The 16,279-nt window shown below is 40.2% G+C and overlaps 1 protein-coding gene across 1 annotated transcript in view; it reads left to right on the top strand.

Moving 5' to 3' along the window:
* LOC134746328 (cell adhesion molecule DSCAML1) overlaps positions 1-16,279 on the top strand; it is a 58,808-nt gene that overhangs the window by 41,057 nt on the left and 1,472 nt on the right. Inside the window, exons 4-6 of the mRNA XM_063680724.1 lie at positions 10,479-10,669; positions 11,668-11,797; positions 13,233-13,373. Coding sequence (XP_063536794.1) covers positions 10,479-10,669; positions 11,668-11,797; positions 13,233-13,373 — 462 coding nt within the window. The remainder of the gene's footprint in view (positions 1-10,478; positions 10,670-11,667; positions 11,798-13,232; positions 13,374-16,279) is intronic.

The raw sequence follows: 16,279 nt of genomic DNA on the forward strand, positions 1-16,279 counted from the left end.
CAGTGCAGAACGGAGGCCGAGGAGGAAGGCGCATCGAACCATCTGGCGCGCCTATCGTGTAACCACACCAATAGGGCGGTGAGGCGGAATATGGGAGGGGGGGGGGGGATTTTAATGGGTATACCGTGGGCCTCATTACGACCCACAATCGATGGAAATCCTTTGAATAAGGTTGAGAAATTCAAGTACTTAGGGTCCGTTGTTAATACTAAAGCCGATACCGTAAGTGATATTGAAAGCAGAATAAAAACAGGATGGCTCAAGTGGAGATCTCTTACTGGAGTTCTCTGTGACGCAAGAATGCCAATTAAAACCAAGGGTACCGTGTACAAACGAGCAGTAAGACCAGCTTTACTTTACGGATCCGAATGTTGGGGAATGAGAAAGTGTGACGAACAGAAAGTACATGTCACTGAAATGAAAATGCTGCGCTGGTCTGGAGGTGTTACTCGATCAGACAGAATTCGGAATGAGTATATCCGAGGCACTTTTAAAGTTGCAGAGATACATCATAAGATGCAGGAGGGCCGATTACGCTGGTATGGCCATGTAATGCGCAGAGACGAACACCACATGACGAGACTAGTTATGGCTATAGACGAGGGCAAGAGAGGCAGAGGCTTGCCGCCAACCAACTGGACTAGAACCATCTCCAAGGACATGACGGAGCTAGGCCTAACGCCAGCAATGACTAAAGATCGCAACAAGTGGCGATCAAGTATCAGGAGGGCCGACCCCAAATAGGGAATGCGCCAAGAGAATGATGATGATGACCGTGGGCCTCACGTGGGTCACCCCTCGCACCCGGGTGGTATGCGGAACGCATTTTCCCCTCCTACAAAAAATAAATAAATGGTGCAAGTGGCCCTTGACATATTAAGCGCCACTTGCACCATCCCACTAACCCGGGGTTAACCGGTCAAACCAGGAGTTACCATGGTTACCAGTACAATTTGACACTGGGTTAACGGTTTAATCGCTTAACCTCGGGTTAGTGGGATGGTGCAAGTGGCGCTTAATAGAGGTATCAAAAAAACCGGCCAAGTGCGTGTCGGATCTCACCTATTCTAAAGGGGCCCACTGACTATCAGTCCGCCGGACGATATCGGCCTATCAGTTAGAAGAATAATTTGACAGTTCCGAACAACTGACAGGCCGATATCGTTCGGCGGACTGATAGTCAGTGGGCCCCTTAACTAACAAAGACTAAATAGAATTCACTTATCATTAATGTCCTATAATATTTATTTTAAAAAAATGTCGGAAAAGTTCGGTGCTGTTTTGTTCGAAACCGAACCTTCGACCGAAACATGGTTTTTATGCCGAAACAGAAACTATTTTGCATACATTCAGCGAGAATTTTATTCATTAATCGTAACTTCGCACCTCTCGTCATCTTAACACCAGAAACACCAACTCAACACCACTGATTAAAACTTACCTAGTTTAGCACTCCGCATGTCCCTTGAGTCCGCAGCTTATACATGTTACATTAGCAGTTTCACAGACACGGCAGCTACCATCGGTGATATATCGCCCGCCGAGACATGGTTTACGAGTGCTCGAACGTCGATAAATTGATACATTAATAACTTTATACCGTGTCGAATCGACAGCGCTTGGACTCGTATATGAGTTAATTTATATAATGGACCTTTAAAGTAAAATTTCCAACGAAAACCATCTTAATGATATTTGCTACAAGCTTATAGAGTCTTCAATGCTGCAATGTGGAATCATCACAATAATTCCTTTGAAAATATGACGTTTGTGGTGCCACTGATGCTACACTTTATAGCTGTTAAGTCGATGCAGCTAGACGGACAGACGAAATATACATAGCTAACGGATTACCTACCTTGGACAAGTAGGGACGTGTAATATTTACGTCCAATTTTTACGTCACTTTCTAAATGTACGAAGATGGAATTTTGTCTTGATTTCTTATACGTTGGTTACATATCTATCATACCTAGTCATCACGTCACATCCATAGGTAATATAAGTACTTATTAAATGCGATGGTCTGTACTGTACGATAATGGTACCTTCTCATGACTGTACTTATGATCTAATTTTTAATAAAATACGGAATGTATGGACACAAACTACAGTGTTTTCGATTTAAAAAACACGTAACTGGTAATACTTTTGTGTCGAACTCAACAATTAGCCTCATGCATGAAGTTTATATTTGAATGAAATATGTTTTATTCGGATGTTTGTTACCGTTATATCATGTTAGAAATGCATTTCCGTTTTTAAATTACCATTTAATTACTTAAAATTATAAATAAAAAGTACAAAAATTTGCCCGCGAAAAGCTAGTGAGCGAAACGCTCGAAACGCCACGTGACGTCACGCGTTCGACAGATTAGTGTCATTAGTAGCAAACGTCAGTTGGACCGCCCAACGTGTGACGTCATCACGCTCTGTCGAATTCGCGCCAAAAATTATGAGCGTTTCAACCGCTAAAATTTTTCAACATTAGTGATGGGTCGTTACCAGTAACTTACTCAAAAGTGGGAATATTCCCGGTAATGCTACCAGTAACATTACCCAGATCGGTAACATTGAGTAACTTTGAAAAAATTATTAGAATTGTATATGCTTCTTTCGTGTTAAATACTTAAGAAAATAATAATGCTATTATTTACAGTCATAAAACAGTCAAGGCATCTCTGAGAGAGTAAATTCCCAATGTTACCGGTAACATTCCCAATATTACCAGGTTATTTATCCAAAGTTACTGGGAACATTACTATCTGGAAATAATGATTAAAATAAGTAAAAGAAAATATGTGTATAAATCAGTTTAATTATTAGAATAAACCAATGAACATCTAAATATATAAAAGAAAAAACTGACTGACTGATTGACTGACTGCCTGACTGACATATCAACACACAACCCAAACCGCTGGTTCTAGAGATTCCAAATTTGGCACGTAGGTTTCTTATAAGGTCTAGGGGTGCACTAAGAAATGATTTTTTCAAAATTTACCCCCCAAGGGGGTTAAATGGGGGTTCAAAGTTTGTATGGGGAAACAAGATTAGAGACTATTATATTCGAAACTTCACAGGAGTATTCCTAACGATAAATGAATAAACACGTGTTACAGGTTTTTTGCAAATTCCCCCCTAATAGGGGGAAATGTGGTGACAAAGTCTGAAAATCAACATGGGTATTGTTTCTAAGGTTTATCGGGTTGCTATTGTTGCTAATTAGGAAAACAAGAACGATTTTAAAATCCAACGTGACGGACGTGAAATACCATCTGCCCTGTTGGGGTGCAATGGGGTTGAAATGTCTACATATCAAAATGGGTGTCGTTTTTATGGTTTTTTGGGACGTTAATTACGAAAATCGCATAGATTTTGAAATTGAATAATGTGCTCATGAAAACTCTTGAAAGTACTCGTATTTGTGCCAAATTGGGAAACTTCCTGCATCCGTAATGAGTACGTTCAAGGTGCTACAAGAAGGTGGTTGTCTATTTGCTTCTTATAAATTTAGGTTTCCATTCTAAGTAAAATGCAAAACATCGTAAGTACATACAGTATATATGTATTCTACCTACGAACCATATACCGTATAAACCATCTTTTGTAAGTCGTTATAAAACCATATTTTCTCCTTCCCCTGCCTCCCCCGCACCCTGTACATTAGACAAAACGACATAGATTTTTAAATCACGCGAGCGAAGCCGCGGGCAAAAGCTAGTTTTGTAGAACGTTTCAAGCGGCAAACGTCATTTTTGAGTTGTTGGAATTTCGATTTTATATTAATTAATCAAATTTGAAATTAGAGTAGTAATAGTAGACTAAGGGATAATAAATAATGATCACAGTTTCATATAAAATACTAGCTTTTGCCCGCGACTTCGTCTGCGTGGAATTAGTAATTTGGGTAGCTTATTTTTAAACAATCAGCTAGATTTTCCCCATACAAACTTCCACCCCTTTTTACTACCTAAATTTTACCCGCTGAACATTCAGCTTGTGGTAGCCCCCTGGTGGGAGATCAGTGACCCATGGGAAGTCACCTCCAGGTGTTCTACGTCTTGGAAAATTCAACCTGATTACAGCAAACAGTATCTACTGCACGTTAAGCGTGTGGTAGCTCTGGTCAGACGCCTGCTTCATCTGGCAGACCTCCAGGTGTTCCAGGTCTTGGAGAACTTAACCTGCCTACAGCATACTCTACCAACTTCAGATTAAAGGAGTTTTACCCTCATCAGGTACATCCAGCAGCACTCCAGGTGTTCCAAGTCTTGAGCTATCTCCATCATACACTACCAACGACACGTTGAGCGAGTGTTACCCCTGACCTTTTGTACCCAGCAGCACTCCAGGTGTTCCAGATCATGAGCTTTTCCCATAATACACTACCAGCGGTACGTTGAGCGAGTGTTACCCCTGATCCGTTGCACCCAGCAGCACTCCAGGTGTTCCAGGTCTTGAGCTTTCCTCAATACACTACCAGCGGTACGTTGAGCGAGTGTTACCCCTGATCCGTTGCACCCAGCAGCACTCCAGGTGTTCCAGGTCTCGAGCTTTCCTCATCATATACAACCAGCGTCACGTTGAGCGAGTGTTACCCCTGACACTTTGCTCCCAGTAGCACTCCACATTGTCTTGAGCTTTATCCATCGTATACTACCAGCAGCACGTTGAGCGATTGTTACCCCTAACCCGTTGCACCCAGGAGCACTCCAGGTGTTCCAGGTCTTGAGCTGCCTCCATCATACATTACCAGCGGCACTTTGAGTGAGTGTTAGAAGAGTGGAGAAGAGAACAGGATGACTTCGGGAATAAAACTACTCTACACTACACCCTCCCCAACAATTAAGACTTCTCCATATCAAATTTCATCTAAATCGGTTTTATCGGTTTTATATACAAATTTCCACTCCCCTTTTCACCCCCTTTAGGGTTGATTTCTAGGGTAAAACCTATCCTATGTCCCTCACGCAAAATAGGCGCAATAGTAAGACGTCGAGTTGCGGAAACCAAGCCCGCGAATATCTATCCTATGTCCTTCCCCAGGACTCAAATTATCTCCATACCAAACTTCATCTAAATCGGTTCAGCGGTTATTGATTCCCCATACAAATGTCAACTCCCCTTTCCATCCCCTTAAGGGGTGAGTTCTGGGATAAAAAAGTATCCTATGTCCTTCCCCGGTACTCACTATCTGTATACCAAATTTATAAAATTGATCCCATAGCTCTTATGTCAGCGAATTAAGAACTATGGGACATATTTTTGAGTATGTTGTACTAAAAAAATAAGTTTTGAACCTTATTTTATCTCATATAAGTCATCACTATCGTCAGTTTCGTATGTTACCGGCTTTTGGGAATGTTACTGGTAACATTGGTAACTTACTAGTAACATTCCCAAATGGAAACTTACTGGTAGCGGGAATGTTACCGCTGCCCATCACTATTCAACATTTTAAATATTTTTTTATAAAATAATGTTAAGGTTTACAAAAGTGTTTTTATCATTTCCAAAGTTCCAACGATATAAATTATGAATCCAAAAATAAAAATAAATTCATGCATGGAGCTAATTGACATTAACAGTCCTCGTATTTACTTGGTCGTCAAACTTCCTACTGCAGTTATTTCATAAATTTTATAGCGTAGAAAGGTTTCTGTGCTGTATAAACAGCGTTATGTCTCGGGACTACTTTCGCGAGGAAACTGCATTCAAAAATTCACATTTTGTTCCAACATCTATTACAAACTTTATGCAACGTCTGACGCTTAATTCCTTACATTTAGAAATGTTGTTGAGTTGACAAATTGCCATGCAGTTGAATGACCCGTAATTTTCCTCTTTGTTAAACGATTTTACTCGATAACAAATGAAGGTAAGGAAATAAGGAAAAGAAAATAACGATGATAAGGAAAAGATCGAAATCTGTATACAAGTAAGCCTAACTACTCATGACGGAAATCATACGTTATGTACTCCTCCCGTAGATGATAATGGTATTATGAAATGGTAGAGCTTGAGTAATCGTAAGTTTTTTTTTTGTCTTTTGATAATTGCATGCTGTTTTTTCGATAGGTTAGTTAGAGTTAGACCAAGACAAATCTGCAACGATTTTGATAGCACGATTGATATACAAATATTTGATATTTGTTCCTGAGTTATGGATGTTTTTTATGTATTGCAGTATAATATCTAGTATATCTATCTGTTATATCGTTGTCTAGTACCCACAACACTTACTCAATCGATTTGTGTAAGATTGTCCCATGATATTTATATTTATAATCTATTTCTATTTGAAATCACTGTGATCTCTTTCAATATTAGAACTGCAAATACCCGTTCTAAATAGACCCGAAACATCTGCCCGTTCCGAATCTGCGAAGGCTGGGTTGCTATGAAAAGCTCATGCAGTCCAATGACCTACATACCCAGATTGCCTAAACGGCCCTATGTCCCATTGAGACTTGCTTGTGTCCTCTAATCTAATTCCGAGAAAAAAAACGGTTAGTTTGTTTTTAATTTTTCGAAATTTAGCAGGGGTATTATGGATGGCTTTATCCACGTCATAGAATAAGTGTCACTTTTTAGCACCACGTAATTGAAGGAGATCCGTCTCACTGCGTCTCACTGTCTTAATTACGCTGTCATGTAGACAAATAAGACCATCATATCCGTACGGCGGGCATAATGGTATCATCATCGCTCGGCTCATTCGTTTCTCGTTTATTTCTTATTTCAGAGTTGTCTCATTTAACTGAAAAAAACCGGCCAAGTGCGAGTCGGACTCGCGCACTAAGGGTTCCGTACCATTACGCAAAAACGGCAAAAAAATCACGTTTGTTGTATGGGAGACCCCCCTTAAATATTTATTTTATTATGTTTTTACTATTTGTTGTTATAGCGGCAACAGAAATACATCATCTGTGAAAATTTCAATTGTTTAGCTATCACGGTTCCTGAAATACAGCCTGGTGACAGACGGACAGATAGGCAGACAGACAGACAGACAGACAGCGAAGTCTCAGTAATCGGGTCTCGTTGTTACCCTTCGGGTACGGAACCCTAAAAACGTGCTATTATTACTAGCTTGCAAACCGTGCACTAAAGGGATTTAATTTACCGTCTACCCGTCTCTATAAACCTTAACAGTTTTCAAAGTAATCTACTTAAACGATTAAGGCTGACCTAAATGCCACTAAACGGAGCAAGAGGCACGAAACTCTAGTCCATTCCACAAACCCAACTCATTTAACAAATATGAAGCAGTTTATCTTAACCAGAAGTTTAACATATATTATGTAAATTCTGAGGGCTTTACAAATACAATATACTAACTCAAATGCTATGGATGGTATAGAATGGATAGCAATCTCTTATGGCAGAATTGTTGTAAAAGTGACCGCGTTAAGCTTTAAAAAATAGTTCCTAATCTCTCCGGTGGCGCTAGTTAGGCTCTGGGACATGAGTATAACATGAACCATATAAGGCAACAAATAACCCGACCAAATTACGTAGGTTGTTTTTGGTAGTGTTTCGGTGTATGGTGGCGCCGCCTAATTACTGTTTTTTGATGGACACTTTTCATACATCATTTATTTATTTCATTACTTTTTACCTTGGAATATATAACCAAATGGAGACGCCTTGTATGTAAATTTCTGTACAAAACAGTCTGCCGATTTTTGCGGGGGAGGGTCACGTCAAATGTATACGTAACATAAAAATAGCCATTTCACATAAACGTCAGTCCATACAATGTGTATGACAATTGGTCATAGAGTTTCGACAGAGGGGAACGCATGATAATGGCTACTCCGTTCCCTCCTAGCTTTTTACAGTTGTCAGTTGTTGTTTTACAGTTGTGCTTGTTACAGTGTTCTCAGGTATAAGGGTTAGGTTGGTAAGTCGTCCATCTTAGGTATAAACATGAACAGTGAGGGTTTTGATAAAGGAAAAGAATGTTGGACGTATTAGAGCGGCGAGTTTTCAGGAGTGAAAAGTTCGTACGTAGTAATTGTATGTTGCTCTTTTGTTAAAAACTCACAGCATATTTGCTCCATACCTATATATTAACCCTATAATAGTCCTCGCTATTTGGCGCTGCACATAGAACACCTTTAGCAGGGCCGGATCTAGGGTAGAGCGAGTGGAGCGGCCGCTCTAGTCGCCGGATGGCAAGGGGGGCGCCAAAATGGCAAATGAGAAAAAAAAATTTAAAGACGCGAGTGCGACGCGGGCCCAAAATACGGTTCGTTTCGCTTTTGGGTAAAAAGCTTCAACGAAGGGCGCCAAAACCCAATTTCGCTCTACCCTGATCAAGGACTCGGGCCGGCACTGACTTTCACTGTAGTTTTGTGCATGTGAAGGTTAGACAAACAAAATTTAAGTTTTAAGTTACGTGTGACACAACATATATTCAAAACATTTGTCCATTGACGTTTGTAATACGCACAAAGCTAAAATGCATTCATAATAAGAATCGCCATTTATGTATAATGATACAGCGATGATGAAACGCACGCCGTTACTAGTATGTTTATGCAGATTGTCAAATCACTGTTTACGACTTGCCTCTGATCGCATCATAAAAAAACGCATAATGTCATGTAACACACATTATGAACGATCGTTCACATTATCAGACTTCTTCTTCTTCTTTGTCCTTCCCTTATCCCAGTTTATCTGGGGTCGGGTCTTCCCGTACATTTGCGCCAAAGAATTCTATTTCGGGTTGTCTGTGGGTTAATGTTCTGCTTCTGGACCTCTCTTTGCACGTTAGACCACCATGTAGAAGGTGGCCTGCCTTGTCCCTTCGGCTGTTCTGGGAGATTAAGGACCCGTTTTATGGGATGAGTTTCTTCACGCCTCGTTCACATTATCAGACAATCTAAACCTTATTCCAAATACATAAGACCGATAGTCACTTAAGTTGTTGTTAGTAGTTAACCCCCGCATACTAACGACATTAACGTAGGTACTATCGGAACCAAACGCATAATCAATAAAATTTAATTCGCCGACTACTTTGAAACTTGAACTTTATTGCGAAGTATGTAAAGCTGGTTTCGCAATGACATGTGACGCGAGACATTGTGTAAATAGGCTTTTCATATTTGCCAGGCCGTACCTGTGTTTGTTTACCTTTTTCTATTTGTTTATTTTATTTCCGTAGCCATTAACTTGTCATAGTTGTCTGTTTTGAGTATGCCTTTAAAACTGATTTATCCATTACCAGCAAACGAGAATCTATATAAAAATTACCACCAGTAGGCCGAGCACATGATTGGCGCGACAGTATCTCGCCGCGAGATAGGCTACCCGTCTTTTACTAACTGTATGAATTAAAGAGGGACGGGTAGTCTATGTCGCGGCGAGATACTCTCGCACCAATCATGTGCTAGCCCGGCTGGCCGTGTAAACATGTTTGCACCTTTATTTTTTATGAGAATCCATTTACCAATACTTAAGGCTAAACTAACCAAGGCCGCAAAATGCATAATTTTTATTACTGTCACAAAATGTATAAGATCTTAAAGTAAATTGGTTGTACATGAAAAGATAATAAAAGTAAACAAGGTAGTATTTTATGTTTTATCTGTATATTTCGTTGTTTTTTTTTGGGTGACTATATGTGACGTTTTCAACCAAAAGGTACCACATTGTCGCTTATTGTTGATAAGGTTGATTTCTAATTGAATCTATATGGAAATATCGCCTTACTGACAAGCGACAATAAGTCCCTTTTGGTTGAAAATGGCACATATTCTTGTAGAAGTGCACGATTTTCCGGCGAGCGCTGCAATAATTAACTCGCCGGCACGAAGTTGTTTATCACTTGTCGATTGCCGACGATTACTGCAGTAATTTTCTCATAACGTATTAAACCCTGGACGGCTGTTATAATGATGCTAATTACTATTTTTGCGCAGTATCATAAATATCATAATAACATGCTTTTAAAATATCTTCGTTATTAAACCCCATGCAATTTTGTAAATAGCTACAGGTTGATAATCACTACATAGTATAAAACAAAGTCGCTTCCTGCTGTCTGTCTGTCCCTATGTATGCTTAGATCTTTAAAACTACGCTACGGATTATGATGCGATTTTTTTTATATAGATAGAGTGATTCAAGAGAAAGGTTTATATGTATAATACATCAGCATTGCACCCGTGCGAAGCCGGGGCGGGACGTTAGCAATATGAGATATTAGACTGCGAAATAACGCTTTGTGGGTACTTTGTCTAGATGCGCTGGCAATGAATTTTCATACGACATTGGCGGCCTTGGGCAAGAGAGCTTGAGTGAGCCCCACGCGGGCGTCACTCATTGAACATTTTATTGATTCTTAGATCGTATTTCTTGCTCTGTCTCTATCTTAGTGTTTCAGACTTTTTACTCATCTCGAATGGGACTTGATATTTTATATTAATTAAAACTTTATATTATTCTTATTTCTTCCTCAGCGGAACCTCCCCCACTGGTCAACGTGACAGTCCACGCGTCCACAATTCTCGCCCTAATCCTATGGAACGTAGCGGGCGACGGTGGGCACCCCATCATAGACTTCACCGCGCAGTACCGCTCCGCGACCCCGGTCAACGGCAGCCTGGAGCCGTGGCGGCCTATCAGCCCTAACCACATCAGTCCCAACTCGGTCAGTGTCCAGTCAACGTGACAGTCCATCCACATCCTGGATCGAATCCTATGAAACGTAGCGGGCGACGGTGGGCACCCCATCATAGACTTCACCGCGCAGTACCGCTCCGCGACGCCGGTCAACGGCAGCCTGGAGCCGTGGCGGCGTATCAGCCCCAACCACATCAGTCCCAACTCGGTCAGTGTCCAGTTAACGTGACAGTCCATCCACATCCTGGATCGCATCCTATGAAACGTAACGGGCGCCGGTGGGCACCCCATCATCGACTTCATCGAGCCGTGGAGGCCTGTCAGCCTCAACTTGATTAGTGTACGACCTCAGTGGTGAACATCTAGCGACTCGACTTTAGCAGGGCTTTCAGCATGGCGTCGAACTTGCAGTTGACTGCAAGTTGTTGGGTATAATTAAATACCTTATCATATAAGCAACAGCGTTTATAGTACTCGTACCGTACTACTTTGCATTGCTTCGGTTCGTCTGAAATACAGGAGCAAATTCGTTGCAAGATTCGCGGCCCATTTCTCGAACGGTAGTAGTGTAATATTAGTAGTGTGTTGTCATGACAACCCATACGATTTGACAGTTCGTTAACTAATAATATTAGTCTAATACCGTTCGAGAAATGGGCCCCAGTTGCAGTTAATTAATTATTGCCTATACCTATCACCAAAGAGTTAATTGTAGCAGAGAGGTAAAGTTTAAGAAATAAACGTGCCCCCTAGTTTCTCAACCGAAACAGATGGCTGCGCTGTACTGTCCGTATTTTTTGTAGTCATTGCATTGTCAAACGTCAATTTCTGTCAATCAGAGTTACGCGCATAATGAACTGAGCTGTACTAGTGTATAGCGCCATCTCGTGTAACTGTCAAATTCGAAAAATTCGTCTTTGACTTTACTCAGCTAGTACGTTTAATGAGTTTTGCTATCACACAACAACTGTTTACAGCTGGGTATAATCGTTTTATAATTGTCTTATAAACTACCTAAAATTTCAGCGGCAAATCGACGTGTACCACCTGGACACCAACGCGTCCTACTGGTTCCGCGTGTGGGCCAACAACCAGCTGGGCTCCGGGCCCCCCGTCGACGTGCTCGCCACCACGCTGTACTCCGACCCTGAGGCAGGTCAGTCATGAACCTTACTGCGGTGACATAAGGTCTATAGTCAGTCAAACTGTATCAACACCGACCTACACGAACGCGTCCTACTGGTTCCGCGTGTGGGCCAACAACCAGCTGGGCTCCGGGCCCCCCGTGGACGTGCTCGCCACCACGCTGTACTCCGACCCTGAGGCAGGTCAGTCATGAACCTTACTGCGGTGACATAAGGTCTATAGTCAGTCAAACTGTATCAACACCGACCTACACGAACGCGTCCTACTGGTTCCGCGTGTGGGCCAACACCCAGCTGGGCTCCGGGCCCCCCGTCGACGTGCTCGCCACCACGCTGTACTCCGACCCGGAGGCAGGTCAGTCATGAACCTTACTGCGGTGACATAAGGTCTATAGTCAGTCAAACTGTATCAACACCGACCTACACGAACACGTCCTACTGGTTCCGCGTGTGGGCCAACAACTCTGTACTCCGACCCGAAGGCAGGTCAGTACCATCGTCACCTGCCCGTTCATAAACCTTACTGCATTGTCATTAGGTATCATTTTGGTTAGTTACCCGAGGGCCACGGAATGAACGCTCGACGCTGTCACCGACCGCCATTATACGCTCTAGCGGCCCACAATACAAGAAAAATGACCAGTCAAATTTGAATAAATGGTATTTGAAAATTGATTTTGTATCAAAATTAATTTTGTATCAAGCAGAAACATCAGCGAACGATGCTATTAAGCTTAGAATCAATTGAAAAGTGGAAAATAATACTGTCTTGGGTGAGACTTGAACTCACGACCCTGAATCGCTAGCCCATTGCTCTGCCATCTGAGGCACCAATACCTCACCAAATACCAAATATACACCGTGTTATTTTTGATTTCCGTTAATTTTAAGGGGAGATTCTTCAGGTTAAATAAAGTTAATTTCTCTTGTATTTACCATATGGGCCTTTATGACGTGTGCTATCAAACTTGTTGCAGACTTGTCTTGATCTAACTAACGCGTCGTGAGTTCAAGTCTCACCCAAGACAGTAGATTTTTCCACTTCTATCGTATCGTTTTAAAATCGAACGAAACAAAACAAAAGCAAGTCTGTTCAGTTTAATAATGATTTAAATGTAATTTGAGGTAATTTGTTATTAGTATTTATTAGTACCGCCGTGGGACGCTAGACTCGCCAGAGGTCTATACCTATATAATCCACTTACTATCCTCTTTTTCTGAAACATGCTCGCAAATGGTCGCATTTCGTTCGTGAATCGAAAATGCAAAGTGCCTAATTTTTATCCCAACGACGACAACGCCCAGCCGCCGGACGCCCGACACCCTCGGTGCAAACAGGCATTTTCTGACACGAACCTTTTGCCATTTAGGTACCTCGTCAGAAAATGCCTTTCTTCCCATCCCTCGGCAACAATGTACTATAACACTAGAATATATGGTCCGCAGAGTTGTACAAGCACTTCTTCAGCGGCGCCGAGCAGTTCGACACGCGCACCTGGCTGGCGGCCGTGTGCGTGGTGATGGGCACGCTGCTCGTGCTGGCGGCCGGCACGTGCGCCGTGCTGTGCCGCGAGTGGCGCCGCCCCGGTGAGCCCAAACCCTAGCACAAACCACTTCCCAGGCTGTATTTCCTGTGGGAATAAACGGATTAAGACTAGGCGGTTAGGATTAAGGTCCACTTTCAATTCCGCTGGAATCAAACGCTAATACTACCTTAATTGAATTGAACTAATGCAGGTTGCAAATAGGCTTTAAGGATAAAAGAATGAAGCAGCTTGAGCATAAATGGACTTTTTTAATAAATGTGTATGGCCTTTTATAAATCTATAGCGCCGCCGCAAAACAATTATGGAGTTAGTCGTTCGCCGTGTAAAAAGTTCACGTTTTTAGGTATAAGGACTAATTTTAAAGCTTCCTGTGATGTAGATAGCCTTGTTTACAGGCACAAATCGCTATTTTAATATTTAAAGGCATCTTCCACGAGTTTATAAGCTTTTTAACTTAAACTTTAAATATAAATAGGAAACAGTGTAATGTTTTGATAAATTAATCACTTTTGCATAATATTAAATATTGCGTAGGTATGAAATGTTTGTTGCCGTAATATTCACAGCTACTTACGTTAGGTTATATACAAATTAATAATATATAATAGACTATTAAAGTACCTACTGAACAAAAATTAAGGTGACTATAGTTTTAAGTCACGTAAATAAATATTTACGCAATATAATAATAATTTTAAGCTCAACTATTATTTCAGAAAAACTTTTTTGACTTTATTAGTTCTATCACAAAAAGGTACGTTATATTTCGAATTAATCTTCGCACTGCTTATATAGACTTTGAAATAACATAAACCGTTAATCGTAACAATTTTGAAACTTCAAATAAAATAATAGTTTTTATAAACTAGTGATATTATATTTAAGTTAGAGGTGATTAGTGCCAAGTTATAGTTATAAGAACTTTCTTCCATAATAAAGTTTCTAATTATTATACCTATATAGCTTTTCTATATAAATCGATATAAAAATATAAACTTTAGATTATTTAAATTTATGCTATGGGATGGGTGCTACACGTCGATATTTTAATAGTGATAAAAAACTAATACCAAAAAGAAAGATTTCCAAATTCAAAAGTTATCGGCTGTATATAGGCTTAGAGTATAAATACAATTTAATATATACATTCCTATAACGTCCTAGGGACGAAAAGCAATAATAATAAAGATTCTATAAGCACTATAGGAATTTCGCCTTTTTAGGGTAATGTAGGGTATGGACCAAAGGACTACGGACCGTCAATTATTGCTTAGAAATGATATTTAACACGCTTGCCTTCGAAACTATTCACTATTACGATTAATAAATCTATTTAAAAAGAAAATTATAAAAAAGACAGTTTTATATCTTCATAGTTATGCTAGTAATACTAGAAAAATACATTTGTTACTATACTCGTATTGAACAATACTTAATAGGAAATAGACAGTTAGAATAATAAAACAAATCATATATTTCAATCCAAGTAAAATACTAATAAAAACACAAAAAAAATACAATAGTAATTAATAAAATAACAATTGATTCTTGCCATATTTTCGCTTCAATATATTTACTAAGTACATATTATAAGAAAAATATAATATTTAACAGTATTTTGTATATAAATTTATTACACGCACTAACGTAATCGTTGAACAAATGTGATCTAACCTTTTTTTCTGAAATAGTTTGTTTTTATATTATTAAGTAAAAAGAGCAACTAATTAAAAGCAATAAAAAAACTAAATATTATTTATTCCATGATGCCAAATGAACTTATTATATATTTTTCAAGGTATAAAATCAAATGACAACCTACTACCACAGTTCGTTTACGCTCAAACAGTTGTGTCTAATAAAATTCATACACGGTGGCTAAAAAATAAGTGTATTCCCGTTGCCAGGGAGGTTTTGGGATTATACTGAGCAACTTTTACTATGGGACCAACCCCGAAATCGAGAAATTTTTTTTGTCTGTTTCATACATTTTGACTGGTCTATGGGAGGGATGACTATTTTCTATGGGAGGGTTTTTTTAATCGCGATTTCGTAGTTGGTCCCGCAGTAAAAGTTGCTCAGTATAATCCCAAAACCTCCCTGGCAACGGGAATGCACTTATTTTTTAGCCACCCTGTATATCTATTCTTATGACTTAGGACCACTCCTTATATCTGGACCACTGTAAGGAACTTATTATGTTTCTAATGCTGTTACTATAGTAACCAAGACTCGCTTACGCGAAAAGACGGTTAGCGCGAAGATTATCGTGCATTGACCCGCCTGTTCCTATCTCTATCACACGCGCATAATTATATTGCTGTCGGCGTCACGGGCGGTACAGTTTTTTAATGATTCCTAAAATAACAAAAATAATGCTGTAATTGACACTAATCTGTTTTAGAAAAAATAATGATTTTTCAAAAATGTTGTGCTATATCCGCATTTTACTGATAATTACACTCTGTTAACAGAAAATTATCACAAAAGTGTGACATATCCAACACTTTTGTGTCATGTCATAGGTACATTGTACGTTTAACATTTACTCATAATTGTCATAAAGAACGGATATGACAATAATAATACTTACTTACTGCTGTGGCGCGACGACCCGAAGTGGAACTTGGCCTCCGACACCAAAGACCGCCATGCTACTCTGTCCAAAGCCGTTTCTGTCCAGTCGACGGCGCCGAGTTCGCCGCCAGGCTCCGATGGCTCGGGCACGTAGTCCGGATGGGGGAAGATCGCGCAGTCTGGAGGGCGCGTACTCTGGAGTACCAAGTGGCCGAAGACGGTCTGGACGCCCTAGGTACCGCTGGAGAGACGAAGTGCAGCAAGACCTCATGACAATAATAATAACGCTTTTATTTCATTATTATCACTATATTCACAATATTTGTATGGTAGTATATAGGTAGATAGTTAACATATGTGCCTAAATGA

Source organism: Cydia strobilella, chromosome 12, assembly GCF_947568885.1.
Source record: "Cydia strobilella chromosome 12, ilCydStro3.1, whole genome shotgun sequence".
NCBI classification, from domain to species: Eukaryota; Metazoa; Arthropoda; class Insecta; order Lepidoptera; family Tortricidae; genus Cydia; species Cydia strobilella.